This window comes from Hypanus sabinus, chromosome 9, assembly GCF_030144855.1.
Source record: "Hypanus sabinus isolate sHypSab1 chromosome 9, sHypSab1.hap1, whole genome shotgun sequence".
In the NCBI taxonomy this organism is placed as follows: domain Eukaryota; kingdom Metazoa; phylum Chordata; class Chondrichthyes; order Myliobatiformes; family Dasyatidae; genus Hypanus; species Hypanus sabinus.
This window is the reverse complement of record NC_082714.1, coordinates 153,285,007-153,309,422: the sequence shown is the minus strand read 5'-3', so window position 1 is coordinate 153,309,422 and position 24,416 is coordinate 153,285,007. Positions and strand designations below refer to the sequence as shown.

The window sequence follows — 24,416 nt, the reverse complement described above, 5'->3', positions numbered from 1 at the left end:
TTTAATCCACTGTGTGGTCAAAAACCAATTTCACAACAAGTGACAACCTACTGCTGTTGGATGGCTTCATAAACAGAAAAGCACAGCACAGACCCTTTGGACCATGATGTTGTGTCAACCTTTTAACCTACTCCAAGGTCAATCTATCCCTTCTCTCCCACAGTGCTTCTTTCAAACTTTCAACTACCCAATATATAGTACAAATGACAATTTCATCAGCTGTCTTTTCAGTAGTTTGGCATCAAACCATATTGAAGCACAGAAATAGTGCACTCTATGGAGATCATTTTTTAAAAGTGTAAATTAATGGAAGGAGCAAGAAATCCAATCTGACAAATGCAGTTAGATTTATGGTGTTCAGTCTTATTACTGGTAGGGAGAGATGGGAAAGTTTTAGATTCCACTTAAAGACCCACGCTCAAAGTAAGAATAACGTCAAAGTGGTAAGAAACAGAGAATGCACTATTGTTGCTGAAATTTAAAAAAAGAGAAATCTTTCTGCATCCTTCAGCATTTGAGATTTAATGTTATAGTATAATTTAGCAAAACCATGAAAGTCAAAGTCATGACTGAGGATACACTGTCTAAACAATGGATGCAGTTAGTAACTTGCTAGTAACTTTTAAAAGGAAACAGATAAATACATGGAATTTGAAAGAAAAGGATCCACATCGAGAAAGGAGAAGTTTCTTCAGAGTTAATATGGCACAATAAACAAAATACTCTCCGTGCTATTAGCCTAAAATCCTAACGCTATGACGCTACTTATTATTTCAACTAGATGAACAAATTTTTGTTAAAGCCATGAACAGAAACTGCTCAGATGCTTTGACAGGGCTAATTCAAATACTAATGGTGATCTGTTTAATAGTAGCAGTAATGAGAAGAAACTTGCCACCTGGCATTTTTTATACGTGTGTTTTAAACTCAGACTAAAAATCCTGGAACAACACAATATTTAATAATGGAAAAGTAATTAGCTTTTGAACCAATTCTACTATCAACGAGGTTACTTCAATCTTATTGTATGAGCTTTGCTGTACAACCAAATATTAGATAGGAAAACATAGCAAAAAAATCTCTGTATATTAAAAAAAAATCAAGCTACAGAGCCTGTGATGAGATAAATGATGAGGGTATCACTATCATAATGGAAGAAACTTGACAACTTCAGAAATATGCCCATAAATGTGGAAACACAAATTTCTGTCAATACTGTTCAGCCCAAGAAACTAATGCATTACAAAATAACATTTACAAACTATTTCTTTTAACATCCAATTCATTACCACCCCACTCCCCAAGTTACTAGGTCAAAGTCTATAACCAACAGTAAAGATAAAGATTAGCTTTATTTGTCATATAAACATTGAAACATGATGAAATGTGTTATTTGCATCAAATCAGCACAGATTGTGCAAAGGGGAAGCCCTTGAGTGTCATGCTTCCAGTGGCTTCGTATAGCATGCCTACAGCTCACAAACCCTAACCAAAAGGCTTTGGAATGTGGGAAGTAAACTGCGACGGAAGTCAAATCCAGATCTTTCTAAAGCTGGCACTAAATTAAGTGTCATCCCAGTATAGGTGTACCACCCCCAAAATGTGTACACAAGGGTTTTCTAGAAGTAGCAGTTACAAATGCTGGCCTTGCCAACATGACACATTTAGAAAAATGAGTAAGAAGCATTTTACAGTCTGTTGTATAGTTATATGATTCATTTAGGCTCTTAAGCAACATAATTATTAATCCATAATTATTGCTTTACCTCTCTGGTACGTTGGGTGAATTGTCACCATATTAACTATATTTCAAAATTAAATTTGTTCTAAAACAGGCATCTTAGCCTCTACATATTCCTATCTTTATTTTCAGGACTGTTAAGTTATTAATTAAAATTAACATTGTGTAAGAAGGACTTTAATATGATTCCTCAGTCAAAAAGCTTAATGATATCATACTAGTTGGATACCAGAGATGTCACAGGACTGGCAGCCAACAACAAATACCACTGAGAAAATAAAAATCTGTGTCAGATGTTTTTGTATGCACGTTTCTGAGGTTAGTGGCAAGGCCTGGCATAGTAAGTAAATCTGGGTCAGAGTAATTTTCTCACAAAAAGATTCAGGAACAAGCAGGCCATCCAACTTCATACGTAGGCGGGGACAGGGTGCGAGGATGAAAGTGACCAACATTCTACACAATCTCACCATTTCCATTTATCCTCTTCCTCTTTTTTCTTCTTCTTTTTTCCTTGCCCATCACCTTGCTCTTTGACTTTAGACTTTTTGTTTGATTCCTAAAAGGAAGATCAATTCTCAGTGACAGTGTAATACTCAGATTCCAGAATCATTCCCGCTGTACAGAAAGAGAAACTCTGCAACCCAAAATTTAAGGCTGCAATCATTCAATACATAAAACGTTAGCTAGCACAAAAATAAAACTGACACTGCATCAAATACAGTACTTCATGGGTATCATGTTAAAATCCTCAGCACATAATAACCTAGTTTTAAGTGCAGTCACCATTGCTGTGGGCACCAGGATAAACAATTGTAGAGATTAAAAAAATATGCACATGAAAACGAAATGCTGAAGGTTAGTGGAGTGCAAAGAAGATGAATGATATTGGTTTAGTTACAGCATGTGCATAAATCTGGAGAAAAACATCAGTTGAAAAGAACTTCAGGTGAACCAATGGAATACTATACCACAGATTAGGTTATTAAATATATTTTAAGAGTACAGAGTCTCCCATGTACAAATGGCATTAAAGTATTGCAAGAAAGCAGGAGATCTTTGTTTTGTTTTTGCACTAGTTATTTATTTTTATATATACTTATTGTAATTTATATACTTTTATGATGTATAGCAATATACTACTGCCTCAAAACAACAAATTTCATGACACATTTCAGTGATCAAATCTGATTCAGAAAGCAGGAAATCTCAAAATTGCGATCAAGAATCAGCTATGATATTATCATATAATTGAGATAGGCCAATGCACTGAGCAGTTTGTTTCTGGTTTTATTTCCCATTTATCAGTGTAAACCATTCAGGAAAGATTGGATGAAGGGAGTCAGAACAGTGCTGAAAGATACTGTCATGTGACTGGAAAGAAATGATGCAGAGGATTCAAAATTTATTTTGTTAGAATTAAGGAATAATACAGCAGTCATTACAGTACATGCTGCCAGATTACTCAGATGGAGAGGTTAAAAGCAAATTGAGAAAGATGCAAAAAATTTATGTTATGAAAATAGTAACTTCAATTACTCAACCCCCATCTTGGCTATTATAGCATTAAGGGGAGGAATTCTAGAAATAAGTATAAACACCTTCTCAACTAATACCTTTCATCTGACAAGGAAACTAGTAGTACAGGGTTGGATTCTAGGGAATTACGCAAGGTAATCTTCCATTAAAACACATGGGAAATAGTGAACACATTATTTCATTGACAGAAGTGCTAAATTCAAAGCATTGAGAATTATGTCAGTTACATTAAATTAAAAGATTGGCAAATAAAACAGTAGGTTAGAAAAACACAAGAACAAATGCAGACTAATCATTAGCGAGCAGTTCTAAAGCATGACCAAGCAAAGATAAACCATAGCAGCAAGAAAGGAAACATATGTGATTGTTTTCCAAACCAGTTAACTTTGCAAGCGACAAATTAAAGCAAAATTAGTAGATAACACATTGAGGTTTAAAAGTCTTAAACATTTAGGTAGTAAAGGTATAGTAAGGCTGAGCTACTGAGTATGTGGCAACCACTTTCAATAGGTCTTGCCGATATATAAAAGTCTGTAAAGAAACAGACAGGAAAATACAAGAAAGAGGTATTTAAAAGAATGCACCAGAAGTACGGATGGGATATTCAGTAAAGAATGCAAGGATGAACAGAACAGAGGTAGTGACCACATTTTGTAATTCTTAGATATACCAAGAGTTCTCAGGGGAAAAGTGGGAAACAAAAAGGATAGATGTAATAGCTAACCAGTTTAAAGCAGTTGTGGAGAATAACTGTAAGAATACCAGATAATATATTTATTAAAGGCTTATTTTAAGGAGGTAATTGAGGAAAGTGCGAGCTATCACATACTAAAGTTGGTGACAAAACAAAGTCCATGAGATTAAAGGGACAGCAACTCTAAAACTTGCACAGTGACAGGAAGCACAACACAGTGGTGAGCAACTACTTTTCTCATGAGATGAGTGAGACCTGAGCACAGTATTGGAAGAACTAATCATCCTGATTTATATTCAGGACTCAGGAGCTAATTTTCAGATGTCACGCAACCACAACATGGAGTGTATTAAGATTTCAGAATAGACTGATAAAATAGCAACTGAAACATAAAACGAAGTTTGAAGTAGATAGGAAGAATACAAATTACAGAATACAATTTTTCAAGGGGTAATGGAACGCTGCAAGATGGTGGAGTGAAGGGATGGGCAATTATGGTAAAGAACAGGCTTTCTCACAACTCATTCAAGATTGGAGGACAGATTGTGAAGGGGTACAGAAAGCATAAAAGGTCCCATTTCTTTGTATTTACAAGAGTACAAAAGAAAGTAGTATGAAATCTTTAAATTACTGTTCACCCAAGCTCAACTACAATGAATTACATCATTAAGAGTGAAGGTACAGAGAAGATTTACTAGAATGGTATCAGAACAGAGAACTTTAGCTATTCTAGAGAAATACTCTAATAGCTAAAGTAGCAATTGGGAAGAGAAAAATGTTTCGGGTTGAAGGCCAACCAACGAAAGGGAGATTTGATGAGGTTTGATGCAGCAAATGGAACTAAATAGCTTGCACAGTAACACACACAAATTGCTGGAGGAACTCCCAAGACCTTCATGAGTCTTGATGAAGCTTCTCAGCCCGAAATGACAACTCTTCATTCTGTTCCATAGATGCTACCTGACCTGCTGAGTTCGTCCAGCATTTTCAATGGTTCAATTTAATATCAGAGTATGTATACAGTATACAACCTGAAATTCTTACTCTTTGTAGACAATTATAAAAGACACAAAAAACCCCCGAAGAATAAATGACAGGAAATGTTAAAACCCTAAAGCCCCCTTCTCCCCACTTGCTCTAGCAAAAACATCAACTCTCCCCCACCCACCATGCAAATAATGGCAAAGGCCCCAAAGAGACCATGATTTAGAGTCCATCAAAAATTACTGTCCATCCCAACATGTTGGCATCTCAAACAGGCTCTCTTGTTTGTGTTACTCTGGATTTCCAGCATCTGCAGACTCTCATGTTCATAAACTGCTTGCAGATGCAAGGTGAGAAAGTAAACCATGTAGCACAATTGCATTCGGAAAAGGACCTAAAGAGTGATGGAAGCAGATTTAAAATAACTTCCAAAATTGAAAAAATCTATTTATTTCTCAAAGAAAACCGATGGAGCTATGAGGAAGAGGAGGGGAAAAGGTCTATCTGAAGGGCAGCACGGTAGCATAGTGCTAAGCACAGCACTTTTCAATACCAGCAACCCAGGTGCTCCAGTCTCCTCTTAGTTCAGACTTACCAGCTGGTATGTTAATTGGTCATTTTAAATTGTCCCGTGGTTAGGCTGGGATTAAACTGGGGGATTACTGGGCAGTGTGGCTTGAAGGGCCAGGAGGGTCTGTTCCACGCCGTACCTCAATGATTTTTTTAAAAAATGCGGGTTTGTCAGCTAACATAGATGATGGGCTAAAAGGTCTCTTTCTACACTACCATTATCGACACACCAACAATTTAGTACTACAATCTGCAATGAAAGGAACAGTCAAAGCTCTGATTTTAGTGACACTTTTGGGGAGGGAACCCGATGTTTGCCAAAACACCTGAACCATGTTCCTATTTTGTACGGGGTCATTGTATTGCAGCATCCACATCAACTTCTCAGCTCTCCAGAGACCCAAACCCAACCGTGCAATACAGAAAAAAACTGCATAGCGCACAGCATCGCCAGCTCAATTTAATTCAGGGTACACAAAGGAGATTGAGCCTGCCAGCTTGTGACTCAGAACCCTGCAGTAAATGAGTCAAACTGACTAAAGGCTGAGGATCATGTCTTTTGGCTACATCATTTCTTAATGCTTACTTTCAAAGCCACATTATGACATTTTCATAGGAATTACATTCAAAGCAAAGACAGGTTCAGGCGCCACTTCTGATGTAAGCAGATGCAACTCCCTTACAATATCTTGAATGACGAGCCCAAAAAGCAGCTGCCAAACAGCAGGCTGTGTGCCAGATCTATTGGGCACATTCAAAGCAGCTTACAAAAAAAAAACAAGGAACCAAAATAAACCACCTACTCTATTAAAATGAAATGAGGAAGCAGGAAGTATTGAACAGATGGACCACTTCACCACTTAAAAAAACTTAAAAATTGGAAATTGATTTTTTGTATAACCAATTATAATTTTTTTCTACACATTTTCTGATTATGTTACATAGTTCACTCATCCCTGGTCTAGTTTAAAGATTCTTTTTGTTGTGCCGCCTTGTGGACTGGATTATTGCATCAAATTGTCCATGGCCCATGCTGAGTACCTGCTCCTGAACACTGTTGCAGATGTTTAACTCAAATTCCATTAGAAGACAGCATTTTAAAAACCTCAACAAACCAAGTAAATAGTGGAGTAACACATCAGATCCCGAAATTTCCTAGTTTTAAGGTAGCTTTTGATTCTGCCTCTCCAATTACAAACAGTACAAAAATCCAGTGCCTATGCCTATAAACTTGTGTGATGATGAGTGATAGTGTAATAAACTACTCTGCACTGGAGCACCTTACAAGTTTTATTCAAGACAGGAAGCAATTGAACTTAAACATACACACATTTTATATATAAACACACACACAAATAAAAGTCACAAGGTACAATTTTTCAAATCACTTAAGCCTTGGTTCAAATAAAGATTTCAGATGCAATTAGGTCACAAAACAGAAATGATGTTTGATTCCACTGTTTCACTGATGTTAGGAGACCATCACTAGATGAGGGCTGTTTATGTATGGGTATGGTTCATCAGAGCTCAAATCTGGCACAAGACTTCTACTTGCTTAAGCATGAATTTTTAAAGCTATGAAAACCATTATCAAAATTCAACCATTTCAACAGAAAGGACAGAATCCTGAAGAAAACAAAAGCATTACACACCATTTCAGGTTTTCGCTTTTTGGCTTTCTTTGTATCTTCGGTTTTGATCTTCTTGGGTTTAAAATCAGTACTAAGGTAGAAAGAAACATTGAATACAGTCAAAACATCTTATAAAGATAGCCATCACCTTTTGCTACACCCGACTACAGGTTTAACAACTCAGTTCAGGATAACAACCACGCAGCAAAACTTCTTAATACCTTACAGTAACTTTTTAAAAAACAGGGGGAGGAATCACTTACTTTTTAAACTTTGTATTGTACCATAAGACTGCTGGAATTTATTAAAATCATGTGCCTGTTATTACTTTAAAAAATGGAAGCAATGCCAAACAGGTCTGGGGAAGCTTATCCCTTATGGTCATAATGCATACAGCATGAAAAGCATGAACTTTTTCATGTTTACATCATGCCCAGTTTATTTAGGCTGTTTGCTTCTTTAATACTTAAGTTCTGATTACTTATGTTTTCCCTAAAAAAAAGTGAGACTTTAAAAAAAATCATGGGATTAGAGAAGTCAGGCAGGTCAACTGCTCGGTTAGCAATCCAACCAGATCAGATACTGTTTCTGCATCTGTTAACAGAAGTCAGGCAGGAATGCACTCTTCTATGTTGGTCACAAATAAAAACCATGAAGAATAACCCTCAGTAACAGGCCAAAAGTTTACAATGATTCATATGCAAATAAATACAAGAAGCTCTGTTCTACAAACAGGCTATAGAAGCAAAATGCATGTGGGACAAAACCTTAGAAGAGATGCTGACTCACAGTTCATAGAAACAGCTTTTAGCAGAGGATCACCCAATACCTTGGGAGTTTTCCCCCCATTTCAAGACAATTTACTAAGACTTAAGGGAAAACATCCCTCAGAAAATAATTTCATTTAGGGATCCAGTCTTTAGTTTAAAACGCACCTCAGAATTAGTAAATTATGCATTCAAACATTACTGCAGTTTTGAACTAATGCAGCGTCTTGGGGCTAAGACATAGAACGATAGCTCTTCCTGCACTTTCAGCTGGATGCAAAATATCACAGGTCTTTAAAAGACACACAAGCTGATTATTTCTTACTGCTGTTTGAGGACATATGTGATAAGTGTACTTCCAACCTCCATCCGGAACATTCCTTTCTTGCAACCAATTTCCCCTTCCCCCCCAAGAAATTGCCTTTCCCTCTTTGTTCCTATACAAACTGAACAGAATTGTACAGCCTCAATAAAGAAACTTACTCATCATCTTCGTGGACTCTCTTCATCGGCTTATTTTCCACCTTAATGGACGGAACATAATCATCGTCTGGCTCTTCCTTTATACGAGGCGGGCTAAGGAGAGCAGGAAGACAAAAAGATGAATAAAAGAGAAATTGAGCTCTTATATAACCATTGTTTCATAGAGCAGGCTGTCTTAAATAGACAAAGCCCTTGAAATCCAGAATAGCCAGCTTATCTGCACAATGGTATTCATATGCAGGAAGACAATTGGAATCCAGAAGCAACATATTCTAAATCAAACTTCTCATCTGAATACAAGTCCAAGTACTGCAAATTCAGGTGACTGCCAACACAATTACTCTTTTCCAGCGAGGAATACTTAGAAAGGTTATAAATTTATATTCCAGACATCCTTACAGCACAATCTTCCTAAAATCAAATGGCTGGATCCCTTCTACAGCCAGATAGATATTCTTATTTTGGTAGGCAAAAGAAAAAAAAAATTGATGTGACCATTGTCATTGACCACTCCAAAAAAGAGGGATTTATCTGGCTTCTGTTCAATATCTGCTACAGTTACTCTTTCCTCCCACCCAGTTCTCACATTTCAAACAGATGCACCCAACTGGAAGAGAAATGCAAGTGAATAATAAAGACATTCAAAAGCCAATGGGTAAAACACATTGGTAAAACAGATATGATTAAGGTGAATACTGTATACCTTGTGAAACCATTCTCTTTCTTGACTTTGTCTCCAGAACTGCTACTTGAGGTGTGAATCTTGTCCTTTTAAGAGAAACAAATCCATTATCAATGCAAAGTCCCTTCTGCAGATCATTCCAAATAAACCACTATTGACTTCTGCACAATGTCATCATTTGTGTATCCATCAGTGCCATAATGCTTCCTTCAAATATCTAACCACAGAACTCTTCTCTACTTCGTGGGAATGGGTATGTGCAAACTTGAACACAGAACCAGAAATCCCTTATGTTTTTTTAATATATGAAATATACTTGACCTCAAAAATGCATCTCAGAAAACTGCCTCTTGTAAATAGCTAAGGGACCTTTTGAAATCTCAATCAGAGCACTGAATTTTTAACTACCACTTCCTCATTCATAGAACTAAAACTAAAATTGATGGTACTGTACCATCCAATTCCTAAATGGACATTGAAGCTTTGGACACTACCTCACGTTTTTTTAATATACAGTATTTGGTTTTTTTTTTGCACACTTCTTTAAAATCTATTCAATACAAGTAATTGATTTACTTATTTAATATTATGCTTTATTTTATTTATTATTTTTCCCTCTCCCTCTGCTAGATTATGTATTGCATTGAACTACTGCTGCTAAGTTAACACAATTCATGTCACATGCCAGTGATAATAAACCTGATTCTGACTCTTTGTTTGGTTAATAAATCAGGGAATCATGCAGCAGTTTTCACTGGAACAGGTTGGCCCTGCATTCCTATCTGGCCACTCTACATCAAGTTTAAAAACATCCCCGGCTACACTAATTAACAGAACCAAGCAAATCTTGTGAAATACTCTAAACAAATTATGCATGCAACTATGTGTGTGTGACCATGAGATATGAACAGAGGATGGGCACGTAGGTAAGCAAAAGAGACTGGATGTGCTCGAATCAATTTCTAACTTCAATTAATACCAAATTACCTTGGGGGAAGTAAAGTATTTCCAAGGTTAATACAAATGGCACCAGGAAAGAGGTCAGATAAACAACTTCAACTCAAATACCTTTTCTTCCTTTCTTTTCTCTTTGTCCTTGTGTTTGTGTTTGTCAGAGCTCCCATCTCTGTGCTTTAATCTGTCCTTTTCCCTTTCTTTATCCTTGTGTTTTTTTTCTGAGGAATCTTTGTGCTCACTGAAAAAGAGATGAGGAGAAATGTCTTTAACCAGAGGGAGATGAATCTGTGGAATTCAATGCCACAAATGGCTGTGGAGGCCGGATATATTTAAAACGGAAGTTGATAAGCTCTTGAATATTAAGGGTGCCAAAGGTTATGAAGAGAAGCAGAGAGTGAGATTAGGTTAAGATTTAGACTAATGATTTACATGCCACCCATTTCTGCTTTCAATTTTTTGCCTTCACTTGTTACATACCTTACTGAAAAAAGTTACTCAAATGAATGAAAACAATGGATAATTGAAAGTTATTAAATGTGTGGAATCCTAAAAATGGATTTTGATATTTTACACATGTTCAGTTCAAAATCAGTTCATAGTGAACACAGCTATAGATGAACTAGTAGTTTTAATGCCGGAGTTTCAAGGTCCTGGGGTCAAAGATCTACACAGATGTTCTACGTGGTGATGGGAATGCTGCATATTGGAAGAACTGCTTGATCTTTTACAGATTATGTCAAAAAGCCCACTGCTCTATTGAAGAGGAAGATAGAAGTTATTTGTGTTCTAGCAAATGTTTTCTTTAGTTAAGATTACCAAGAAATCATGAAGCTGTTTCTCCAAAGCTGGTTACATGCAAATTAGCTACTGCACTTGTTAAGTACTTCATTGCCTGCAAAGCACTTTAGGGCTCCCTAAAAGAACACCAGAAAGAACTTTAGAAAGGAGTCTTATTACCTTTTCAGGTCAATTAATCAATGCAGTCTTAATTCAGTTAGCCAAAGGCACATAATAGTTGCTTTTACATGCAGGTACAGAGGGCGTGGACAAGAATAAGCTACTGTCTTCCCTCTTGTTCAACAGGTTGATGCTGGGGGCAGAGAGGAAAAGAACTAAGCTAAGAAAGCAAAAAAACTGGACAGAACTGAACTCACTCATTTCAGGATTTAACAACCCTCTTAAAAGGAAAAAAATGATTTCAGGAAACAGATTGAAAGGACTGGATTTTTAGCCTGGAGGTTAACTCTCAATAAACAGTTCAGATGGGGGCAAAATACTGGAGTGAGGGGAATGGGAAGCTGTATGGTTAGAAAAGTAAACATTAGAAAGCTTTCCAAATGTCCCACTAAATTTAAATGTAGAAGTCCTTTTAAGGCAATTTCACTCACTGAAAACCTGTTTTTTCCAAGGCTAGTGGCTTGGCAACATAGCCACATGAGCTTAAAATATAAAACCAAGAAATTAGGGTTTCAGCCCAAAACATTGTCACTACCTCCTCCCATAGATGCTGTCTGGCCTGCTGAGTTATGCTAGCATTTTGTGTTTTTATTTATTTCCAGCATCTGCAGATTCACTTGTGTAACCAATAAATTAGGCCTTTTCTCACCTCTGTTATATAACCTGAAATGCTTCACTCTGGGAATTACATTTAATGGCATCTATTTCTCCAATCAGAGGTCTTGTTTTCTTTCCACCCCTCTCCAACTTCTTTCCAACATGTAACAAGATAGGGATCTGGGCTCAAATCTTTGTCAGTGCTACCAAGGGCAACACATCAGATCTTTACATAAAAGGTGTAAAAACCCTAATTTCTTGATATGCAACCAAATTCATGGGGCAAAAGAAAAAACTCTAGACACACAACTTGGAATTAATTTTAAAATTCCTAGTCAGGAGAATAGAGACAAAAAAAGGCATGAAAATTGAAGTTATATTTCAATTAATCTACCTTAAAATTTAATGATATTAAAACTGTATAGCAAAGCATGGGAATCCTCTTTTGTATAAACGCAGTGCACAATAATAATTTATTTTGCAATTTGAACTTAAAGGACCACATTGCCCAACAATAAATTCCACTTATTTTACACACTTCCTACACAGAAGTTCAACTCAAAAAGTATTTCAGCATTTGGTTTTAGTACCCTTGTCAGATTAGTCAGGATGGAATTAATGCAATATCTCCACAGACAAGGCCTAACTAAATGCACAGGGCATATCACTATGCTGCTTGAGCCCCGAGATTTCAAACACAGGCCTCAGACTGGCTATCATCCCATTTCACAAAGATGGGCTAGGTCTTTGGCCTCCCTGGCTGACTACTGCTCACTGCCAGCTTGCTTGGTCAAATTTTTTGCCAACACACCATCTAGTTGCAAAAACAGAGGCTCATTGACACTACCATCACCTCAGAGTCAACATTCACAGACTGCCTATTAAACCTACATCCTGGGGAGGATAAACACTGATATCCAGAAACCTTAAGAGCAAGACATCAGGAAAGTAAATGCTGTGCAATCCACTGAGTTCCTTCTGCAAATTGTTCGCTACACAAGGACAGAAAAAGCCATTCAAATGATCAAAACCAGGCACCTCTGCCAGCTCAACTTTCCAGTTTGGCACCCATGTACATTCTATACAACCTCAGCTTCACTGCTCTGAAAATTGCTCTAAATATTTCATATGCCCATATACCTGACCTAGTCATGTTAACTGATTCAGATTTTATTGATCTTGCCACTCACATCATGTAATCCTACTGTCCAAGAAGAAATCAGTATTACTTCATTTGCATTACTTGATATTCAAAAATGTTACTTAGCCTGAGTATTGGATCACTTTGTGTTACTTTTACTAGGCAATGCAGGATGTTCTGCAACAAAAAAAAAGGAAATGTGCCTGGCAGAAAAATACCTTTCAATGTAATGGTCACAGCTGGTGAGAGTACAGGGCAAGTTTTATATGAAAATCAGCCCAGCCAATGGGACACAGCAACTACCACTGTGTCCATAGCACTGGTAGACCAGTAGACCTGTAATTCAATGCCGAACTACAAAAAAATTAAACAAATGATTTGTTTAAAATTAAAGTACATCTTTCAAGGTTTAAAAAGCTTTAGAAGGTGTGAAGTCCTGGCGGTGCCTATAGATGATCAAGGCCCAAGCAAAAATCCAAGAATCTAGGGGAAGCTGAAAGAAATCGAGGAAACAAAGAGCATTTGAAGCAAACCACAAATGTAATCTCTCCTGCTTGGTAGCGCAGTAATATCAGCGCCAGACTCTGGAACGAACGCCTCTGAGTTTGAATCCAAGTTGGGTTGAGCGTCAAGCTAGCAACTCGGCCTCGTAAAAACAAAAATATCTTGCTACGGAAACACCGACATGACTGTGCCCCAATAACTCCACTGCTGAGTTAAGGGCTATTCTTCTTCTCTTCTATAAATGTAATTGAAAGCATTGTTAAGGATAGGAATGCCAATAAAATAGTACATTAGTAAATCATGAAAGGAATACCAAAGCAGCCCTTCGTCCAATATAGCCTGCGCCTAACTATTATGCAGCATATTAGTTCCTTATGGACTAGACCGGCTAAACAGCCTGTTTCTGTACTATAGTGTTCTATAACTTTTATAGCTAGAAAATGAACTTAAAGCCAGTTAACAAAAATCAGCAACTATAACAGGATCAATGAAAGATCAGAGTGCAGAAGACCAAATTGTGTTAATGCAAATATAAATAAATAGCAATAAATGATGTGTATGAGATAATGAGCTGAAGAGTCCTTATAGTAACATCATTGGTTGTAGGGACATTTCAATGATGGGGCAAGTGAGTGTAGTTAGCCCCTTTTATTCAAGAGCCTGATGGTGAAGGGGTAGTAACTGTTCTTGAACCTGGTGGTGAGAGCCTTGATGCGCTTGTACCTTCTATCTTAAGGCACCAGTGAGAAGAGCATGGCCTGGGTGGATGGGATCTCTGATGATGGATGCTGATTTCCTGTGGCAGCTTTTCATGTAGATTTTCTCAATGGTTGGGAAGGCTTAACCCATGATATACTGGGCAGAATCTCAGAAGGATTTTCCTTTCAAAGGCATTGGTGTTTCCATACCACACCATGATGCAGTCAGTCAATATACAGGACTCTCCACTACACATCTACAGAAGTTTGTCAAAGTTTTAGATGTTATGCCGAATCTCCACAGACTCTTAAGTACAGGCACAGCTATGTTTTCTTCGCAATTGCACTTTGGACAGGTCCTCTGAAATAGTAACACCCAGGAAATCAAAGTTGCTAACCCCCTCCACCTCTGATCCTCCAATGAAGATTAGCTCATAGACCTATGTTTTCTCTCTCCTGAAGTCTATAATCAGCTTCCCTGGTTTTGCCAACAATGAATAGGAGGTTGTTGTTTTGCTGCCACTCAGCTACATCTTCAATCTCCCTTCTATACACTGATTCATCACCTTTGACTTGGCCTACGACAGTGGTGCCACCAGCAAACTTGAATATGGCATTGGAGCTGTGCTCAGCCACACAGTCATAGTTGTAAAGCAAGTACAGCAGGAGACCAAGCACATAGCCTTGTGGTGCACTTGTGTTGATGGAGACTGTGGAGGAAATGTTGCCAAACCAAACCGACTGGGGTCAAGAAGTAAAGGATGCAATTGCACAAGGAGGTATTGAGGTCAAGCTCTTGGAACTTAATGACTAGTTCTGAGGGGAGGATTGAATACTGAGCTGCAGTGGTATACTGATGTATGCATCTTTGCTGTCCAGTTGCTCCAGGACTGAGTGAAGAGTCCTGGAGCATTTTATTTATTTATTGAGGTATAGCGCGAAATAGGCACTCCCAGGCCTTTAAGCCATGCTGCCTGGATTTAACCTTAGCCTAATCATGGGACAGATTACAATGAACAATTAACCTACCACGCAACATCTTTGGACCATGGGAGGAAACTGGAGCACTCAGAGGAAACCCACATGGTCACGGGGAGAATGCACAAAACTCTTACAGGCAGCAACCTGGGTCTCCTGTAGTGTAATGCACTGTGCTAGCCTGTACGCTACTGTGCTGTCCTACTGAAGGAAAGGGAAAAGGATGTGGGACAGACTGCTCATATACAAGATAAGTATAGGACTAGTTAGACTGGCTATTTTAGTGTTTTTTTTGTTCCAGTTGTGGTATTTGAGGTATTGTGGCTTGGTCTGTCCCTTTTAAGATTGTGACTAGTTGCCAACCTGTGTGTGCAGGTATGTTTGGTGATGACATGTAGACAAGATTTCTGACAGGTAGCACTGTCTCCTCATTCAACTTTGGCAGTGAAGACATGATCCAGTAGCAGATTATTGGAGGCATTTTTTTTTAAACCACGAAACTGATGATGCAGTTTAAATGATTGAAACCAAGAACTATAACTGAAGCAGAAAGAACCACACATCGGTATAAAATCTACATATGCCTGGGGGGGGGGGGGGGGGAGGGGGAAGGAAGGAAATCAGACACTGGCTACAGAAGCATCCCCTCATTCCAAGAATTCAAAGTTCAAAGTAAATTTATACAATCTAAGATTTGTTTCCTTGTGAGCAAAATCAGTACCTCTAAGAAACATAACAGAATCAATTCAGGACTGCATCCAACTGGATAGACATTTAATGTGCAAAAGACAACAGTGCAAATACAAAAAAAATGTAATAAATATTAAGAACATGAGACAGAGTCCTTGAAGTTGAGAGTCCATAGGCAGTGGAACAGTTCCTGTAACTTCTTCCTGACGGCAGCAACAAGTGAACATGACCTGGCAGTGGGGGACTCTGGTGGTGGATGCTGCTCTCCTGCGACAGTGTTCTGAATAAATATGCTCATTGGTGGGGAGGGCTTTCCCTGTATCTACTACTATTTGTTGGCTTTTCCATTCAAGGGCATTGTTGTTTCCATACTAGGCTGTGATGCTGCCAGTCAATATACTCTTCACTACACATCTATAGAAAGTTTTAGATGTTCTTCAAATCCTTGCACAAACTTCTAAGGAAGCAGACGTATTGCTGTGCTTTTTTCATAATGTACTTACACAGTGAGCCCAGGGCAGGTCTTCTGAAATAACACTGATGAATTTCAAGTTGCTGCCCCTCTCCTCCTCTGATCCCCTGATGAGGAATGACTCATGGATATCCACTTTCCTCCTCTTGAAGTCAATAATCAGCTGCTTGGTCTTGCTGACATTGAAAATATGGCTGAATGGCGTCACTGCAACATCTTACTCAATCTCCTGACCTGACCTGTCACCACCTTTGATTTGGCCAACGACAGTGGTGTTGTCAGCAAACTTAAATATGTAATTGAAACTGTCCTTAGCCACACAATGCATCTTCCACAATATCCATCAGCACAGGTTCACCACAAGACTGTGTACTCAGCCCCCTGTTCTACTCGCTTTATACTTATGACTGTGGCCCCCTATCCAAACTGACGGGTTTTGCATGTGAGGAAATCAAGGACCTAATTGGTCAAGGTGGTACTGAGGTTAAAATATTGAAGTTTATTGATTAGTTTTGAGGGGATGATAATATTGAATGCTGAGGTACAGTTGATAACAGCACCCTAATGTATGCACCTTTGTTGTCCAGATGTTCCCAGGGTTGAGTAGGAGCCAATGAAATGGCATTTATTTATCTCTTGTGGACCTGTTCTGCTGGTGGGCAAATCGGAGTGGATGCAAGTCACTTCCCAGGAAGGATTTGATATGATTCATCACCAACCTCTTTAAACACTTCACCATTATGGATGTAAGTGCTACTAGATGATATTCATTGAAGCAAGTTACCACGTTCTTCTTAGGCACTGGGTAAAATTGAAGGTGAGTACCTCAAACTGCCGAAGCAAGAGGTTCAAGATCTCAGTGAACACTGCAGCCAGTTGATCAGCACAGGTTTTTAGTACTCAAAAACACGAGAAATTCTGCAGATATTGGAAATCTAAAGCAACACACACAAAATGCTGGAGGAATTCAGCAGGTCAAGCAGCATCTATGGAAATGAATAGGCAGTCGCCATTTTGGGCTGAGACACTTCTTCAGGACTCAGGCAGGTGTCTTACCTGGGCCAGATGCTTTCAAGGGTTCACCCTCCTGAAGAATGCTCTCATACGGGCCTTGGAAACTGAAATCACAGGGTCATTGGAGGCTTTGGGAGTTTGTGATGGCTCCTTCATCTTTTAATGGTCAAAGTGAGCATAGAAGGCATTGAGCTTATCTGGAAGCAAAGTCCTGTTGTGACGTGATTTCGCTTTGTAAGGGGTGATTGCATTCAAGCCCTGCCACACCCGTGATGTATCCTTCATTGATTCAAATTCAGTCCAGAGTTGCCACTTTGCCTTAGCATGGCTTTCCAGAGATGGTACCTGGATGTCTTGTTATCTTCCTTGGTCACTAGTCTTGAATGCCTGACCTGGCCCTCAGAAGGCTCCAGATCTCATGGTTCATCCATATTGTTTGAAATTCAATATTTGCATTAAACCTCCTTACCTCATTCATCTTTTGCATTATTTATTTTTATTGTAACTTACAGTAAACAAGTTGCCACAAAACAAATTTCATAACATGCCAGTGATAATGAACTAGATTCTCATTTAACTGAAAAGTCACCAGGTTCCAATAACTACAAGAACAAATTAGCAATTCAGTTTTTACTGAACTGATTTTCTTGCAACATCCTGATGAAATAAATTCCAAACATTAGCTACTAAATTTCAGAGTGTGGGCAAAAAATAACATTCAACACTGAAAGTAACCCCAGACAGAGACTGAAAGGAATAAACAACGATCTCAATGAGTTTTCATTCCCTCCTTTCACCTTCAGTGAAGCCGCCATAAATCAATTTTGGCTTCAGGATAAATGACAGTGCAACACCGTGAGTACCCCAAGTATTCACCTAATCTGATCCTGTCTGATTGACAATGCTTGGAAATGAATCAGAGGATCAGCTGAGTGTGAGGACAGAGTCAAGTCAACAAAAGCACAATGTTTTTTTCCCTGTTCTGTGGCATCCACATCAGACAGCATATTTTTCTCTACTATGAGTATAGTGTATTATTGCAACTTATTTCCCCCAAAGCAGTCCAGTACCTTGCAAATCAAATGATTTTTTTCTTGTAGCTTGTTTTTGGAAGTGAAAAAAAGAATCTTTTCAATGAAAAATGAAGTTTTATGTAGAGTTAAGATGCTCTATGCAGATATATTAACTGACCACCATGCATGAGCAGTGCCTTTGAACTATTTAAAGGATTTTCAGTATTGGGCTGAATGCAGCTGCACAAAATAATCCCCCCTTATTTATTAAGATCCGGTTTCCCAACCTTTTTTTAAGCCATGGACCAAGCATTAACAAAGGGGACCGTGAACCTCAGATTGGGAACCCCTGATTTAGATTATATAAGTACCAACAATATCTCCTTTTTTAGGAATATCAGCAACTCATTTGTTGCTTAGCTGGCTGCAGATTGAGCTAGGCCATTTCAGAGTATGCCAAGAGTGAACCATGTTGGTAGGTTCAGAGATATGCAGGCCAGATTGGATAAAGATAGCAGATTTTATCCACTGAATAACATCAGTAGGTTTATGGGCATTTTAAATGATTTTTAAAACTCATAACTGAAGTTAAGTTCTACAGATTTGAATAGAATAGATTGTTAGTCAGGATTCTATTATACATATGGCAATTTAATCACTCACTCTATCAACAACATGACTACTGGCATTTGTCAAGAATAATGTTAAAAATGAATGTAATTAAGCAATCCTATCTAATTTTAGGAGACAACCCTATTATGACAGTTGACACCAAAATTTCTACAGGCAGGGTTGCATGCAAAGTAAAAATGAGCCAGACCTAAATCTTGCTTGCTTTACCAAGAATAGTATCCTTCTTTTCTATGGAAAATACTAGCTAGGAGAACACAAAGAAACAAACACGTAGACAAGTCCTATTCTTACATCAAGTTTGCCGATGACATAACCTTGGTGGGTCTCATCAGCAAGAACAATGAATCAGCTAGGTGCAGCGGCTAACAGACTGGTGCAGAGCCAAAAACCTGTCTCCGAATGTGAACAAAAGAGATGGTTGTTGACTTCAGGAGAGCACAGAGCGACCACTCTCCACTGAACATTGACGGCTCCTCCGTTGAGATTGTTAAGAGCACCAAATTTCTTGGTGTTCACCTGGCGGAGAATCTCACCTGATCCCAAAACCAGCTCCATAGCCAAGAAAGCCCAGCAGTGTCTCTGCTTTCTGCGAAGGCTCAGAAAAGTCTATCTCCCACACCCCCATCCTCACCACATTCTACAGAGGATGTATCGAGAGTATCCTGAGCAGCTGCGTCACTGCCTGGTTCGGGAATTGCACCGTCTCAGATTGCAAGACCCTGCAGCGGATAGTGAGGTCAGCTGAGAAGATCATTGGGGTCTCTCTTCATTACATTTACACCACAGGCTGTAGCTGCAAAGCTAAATGTATTGTGAAAGGCCCCACGCACCCCTCACACAAACTCTTCTCCCTCCTGTCATCTGGCAAAAGATACCAAAGCATTTGGGCTCTCATGACCAGACTGTGCAACAGTTTCTTCCCCCAAGCCATTAGACGCCTCAATACTCAAGAGTCTAGACGAACATCTACATCATTTATTATATTGTAACTTGCCCTCTACTGTCCCTATTGTCTTGTTTATTAATTCTTCTACTGCCCTGCACTGTTCTGTGCACTTTATGTAGTCCTGTGCAGGTCTGTAATCTAGTGTAGCCTTGTTCTGTCTCACATAGTCTAGTGTAGCTTTGTGTTGTTTCATGTAGCACCAGAGTCCTGGAGGAACGTTGTTTCATTTTTACTGTGTACTATACCAGCAGTTTATGGTCGAAATGACAATAAACTTGACTTGACTACTGCTGCAATGAGGCCACACTCAGGTTGGAGGAGCAGCATATTCTATTTCATTTGGGTAGCCTCCAAAAGGATGGCATGACATCGATTTCTTCAACTTCCGGTAATTGACACACTCCCTTCACCATTACTGTTTCCTTCTCTCTGGTGCTCCTCTCCCTTCCCTTTCTTCCTTGGTTTTCTGCCATCTCTTATCAAATTCTCCCTTTTTCAGCCCTTTATCTGTTTCACCAATCCACTTCCCAGCTGTTTACTTCACCCCTCCCCCTCTGTTTCACCTACCACCAATTATTTCTTCCTCCCCAACTCCTGACTTCTCTTTCTTTCGAGTCCTGATGAAAGCTCTCAGCCCAAAATCTCAAGTGTTTACTCTTTTCCATAGTTGCTGCCTGGCCTGCTGAGTTCCTTCAGTATTTTGGGGTGTTGCTTTGGATATCCTGCATCTGCAGATTTTCTCCTGTTTGGGATAAGGTAATAGGATTGTGCTTCTCACAGAATATTGCCAGGTAAGTCACACAAGGTTTTTTGTGAGTTGGTTGGTAGGTAGGGGAAGCAAGACTAGTATGGATCGGGTTCATATTAGGCAAGTTATGATAGACTTATGTCTTCTATTTTGCATCAACTCCCAATAACCAAGATCACAGTGAATTCCCGTATGTGAATAATTTACACATTAGCATAGGGTAACCACTGCCTGTACAAATGGATCTACAGCCTAGTCTGCCTTGTGGAAAATCTTTATAAAACTTGAAAAAAATTCTTGTAAATCTCAGACTATGATAAAGATAGTAATTTTCCATTTGAAGTTTTGGGAAGCTTTATTCTGAGGAAGGTAGCACAATAGCATCGTGTTAGCACAAAGCTTTACAGTACAGGCAACCTGGGTTCAATTCCCACTACTGCCTGTAAAGAGTTTACATGTTCTCTCCATGACCATGTGGGTTTCCTCTGGTTTCGCCCCACAGTTCAAAGATGTACCAATTGGTAGGTTAATTAGTTGTTGCAAATCATCTTCTGATTAGGCTAGGTTTGAAGGGCCTATTCCACGCTACATCTCAATAAATGAGTCCTTACTCAAGGCACCTCTTTCACAAGGTAATATCAATTAGCATTTCAAAGAAAATGGTTAGGTCTTTAAACCGCTTAAGCTTGTTACACAGCTTCTGCATTCCTCAGATGGAGTAAAGACAAAAATCATAAGACATAGGAGCAGAATTAGACCATTTGGCCCATATAGTATACCCTGCCATTTAATCATGGCTTCTTTATTTTCCCTCTCAAAGATTTCCCTATCTCATGACAAAATTACACCGTAACACTGCATCTAAATTCCTTTGCTCTAAGATATTAGATCTCCATTGTCTGGGCACTCTTAGCAGAAAAATTTGTGTACAGTGGCTTACTACACCTACTCATGAACGCATATAATACTCTTGCAAGTTCTTCCCAAGCAGAATCAGAAACATTCAACATCAGCCATTTAAATAATGATTCCCACATAAATGAATTCAAGCACTGCAAAGAAAGATATCAGAAAGTTTATTCTGAGCTCCCATGTTTTGTGCCTACACTTTTACTCTCCTGATGGAATTCATGAATCATCATAGATCACAACCTTCTGTGCCAGTCTGTGGAAACAAGTGAAAGATGCCAGCTACGAAATAAGCGATGCATTAACACTTGTCATGACCAAGCTGTAACAGGGATGTGTGCTTCCTACATTCTTGAATTAGCAAGTAGAGAAGAAAGGGTCATAGTTATTTCAAGTTCAAGAGCATTTTAGTGATATCGGGAAGATGGTAACCGCTGGTGCTCTCTCAAGTAATGAGTATTTGGGACTATCCACTACACAAAGATAATGGATAAGAGCCAATTTTACATTCAGAATTTGCTGCCCCAGAAGTACATGAAAAAAAGGAAATCCAGACTTTAAAAAAAATTGTTAAACAGAGGAAGTACAAAATGAATGAAGGACATGCACAGAAATTCCATGTTCTGGTGGAATCAAGACAAGAAACAACTAATCTTATTATCTAATGATAGGAGCGAGCTATGTTCCCCAAACGATACCCCTTTATTAAACAGATTAGACCTGGGTTCACAAAATTGTTCACTCGTATGGATATTCACACTTCTAATGAAAGAAGGCAAGTCTATTGTTTCAGCCAAGCACCAGGAACTGCTGTCATACTTGCAGAACGTACTCTGTCAAAAGCTGGAACTTACAGAACAAAGGATAGCAGTTAATAACAGAGCTATTAGCTCACAGCAACTAACAGTTAAGATTGCCAGAGGCTTTCTACTTCACAGTTGGCCAATAAATAAGCGCTGCCAGAAATGGTAGATGGACAAGAGAGAAGACAGGAAAATCGAGTTACAAGGTTTGCTAGGATGCAAATGAAAAATATTAATTTGAGCTCCTTTTTGCCTGGTTTAAAATAACTACAGGACACCATCAAAAAATTTACTTAACTTACTGGCCACAAGCATAACATGTATTGTTCCACCTACATCTGGGACCCCTTTTTAATTTATTACTATTAATTGGCAAAAAATTCCTGCAAAGCTAGCAGCTTGACTTTTGACACTGGAAAAGAAAGACAGACATTAACAAAAACGTATTTATTTACAGATACAGAGCAGAACCGGCTTCCGGCCCAATGAGCTGCAGCTGCCAGCAACCCACCTATTTAACACTAGCCCAATTACAGGACAATCCACAATGACCAATTAGCCTATCAACCAGTACACATTTGGAATATAGGAGGAAATGATGGACCTAGTGGAAACTTATATGCTCACAAGAAGGACATACAAACTTCATACAGGCAGTATTGAAATTGAACTCTGAAGTCCAATTACCCGATCTGTAATAGCATCTTGCTAACTGCTATGCTCCTGTGCCACCTTGTCCCAATTGTGGAAAGCTCAGCTTTCGGTAAGACTAATCCACCAGCTATACTGCACGAGCAGCTAAATAAGGACACTCTCAAGTAAAGTACAAGATTCCAATTCAGTAATTAGTGTTCACAGTATCACACAACCTTCGATGCAGAAATTATAGAAAAGATCACAGATCTGACCAAATTTTAAACATAGTATGGGATATGCCAAATTTGTAAACTGACTATGTTAGAGGAGCCATCTTGATCAACAGTAGCATGATCTGTCAATTTTCAGCCACTCATAGGGCTGTTCCAGTTAGAGGGGAACTACAAGATTTTGGGGAGTGGGGGTGGCGATTTTGCCTATGAATAATCTGAAGATGCACTTCCACATAAAAGGTTAAGCGTGGAGCTACTGAGGTATTTTATGATTGAGCAAGTTGTTTTCCCCCCTTCTTTTCAGACTACGGAAAGCATTCAGAACTCTGAGAACAAGGCGAGTCAGTCTTCATCAAGGAAGCTAAATGTACTGAGCCTGAATTGTTGCAGGTGAAGACCCTAGCTGAATCCTTCAATTGACTCTGAGCTATCCAGTTCTAAATCACAATATGTGATCTCGGTCAAAATGAAAGGGAGACATAAGATGGCTCAGTAAAGATCCTTTGGGCCACAATTTTGTTCTGACCTTTTAACCTACTCCAAGATCAATCTAATACTTCCCTTTCATATTGGCCTCCCTTTTTCTTTCACCCATGTGCCCAAGAGCCTCTTAAATGACCAAAATTGTATCTGCCTCTACCACCACCCCGAGCAACATGTTCCACATATCTTCCACCCTCCATGTTAAAGAACTCTTTGCACCCCCCCCCCCCATACTTTCCACCAGTTATCTTTAAATTAACCCCCTTCCATTAACCATTTTTGCCCTGGAGAAAAAGTTTCAGGCTGTCTACATAATCTATGCCTCTTACCATCTTGTACATCTCTATCAAGTGACAAGTGACCTCCCATCATCCCTCACTCTGAAGGGAAAATGATGGACAATATATCAAGAATAAAACAGTTTCAGTTCTACCACAAATCATCATTCAGATCCACCTATGTTGCCCTACATAGCTGGCATCTGAGATACTGATTATCAAAACAAAACATACTAAATGCTGGAAAATCTCAGCAGGTCAGGCAGCATCTATGGAAATGAGTAGATAGTCACCATTTTGGGTCAAAACCCTATCAAAGCCATGCGAGATTAAAAATTTCCTACTGGCCAATCACCAGACGTATCTTAAAAGCTAATACGTTGATAATATAAGTAATACTTGTTAATGACATAGATGATGTAAGCAGCTATCATTTAATACATACTAGAATAGCACTGGTAACCCAGGACTCAGCCACATAAGCCCCAAGAGCAACTATGAACATGCTGATTTTTAGTCATTTTAGAATAATACAATGCAAAGCTGGTTCAAATACAGCACATTGTCATGTTTCAATTCCTGACCACACTTGAATATAGTAACCATCTACAACATGGAAAAATGCAGTACAAGTAATC

The 24,416-nt window shown here is 38.8% G+C and overlaps 1 protein-coding gene and 1 long non-coding RNA gene across 2 annotated transcripts in view; one reads left to right on the top strand and one right to left on the bottom strand.

Moving 5' to 3' along the window:
• Positions 1–24,416, bottom strand: part of LOC132399908 (DNA topoisomerase 1-like) — a 69,836-nt gene that overhangs the window by 31,911 nt on the left and 13,509 nt on the right. The window contains exons 4-8 of the mRNA XM_059980815.1: positions 10,157–10,283; positions 9,110–9,174; positions 8,407–8,499; positions 7,178–7,247; positions 2,209–2,297 (exon numbers count right to left, since the gene is read on the bottom strand). Coding sequence (XP_059836798.1) covers positions 2,209–2,297; positions 7,178–7,247; positions 8,407–8,499; positions 9,110–9,174; positions 10,157–10,283 — 444 coding nt within the window. The remainder of the gene's footprint in view (positions 1–2,208; positions 2,298–7,177; positions 7,248–8,406; positions 8,500–9,109; positions 9,175–10,156; positions 10,284–24,416) is intronic.
• LOC132399909 (uncharacterized) lies at positions 9,706–24,414 on the top strand. Its single transcript, XR_009514136.1, has 3 exons — positions 9,706–10,014; positions 16,670–16,899; positions 23,322–24,414. It is a non-coding gene; the product is annotated as an uncharacterized LOC132399909 (long non-coding RNA).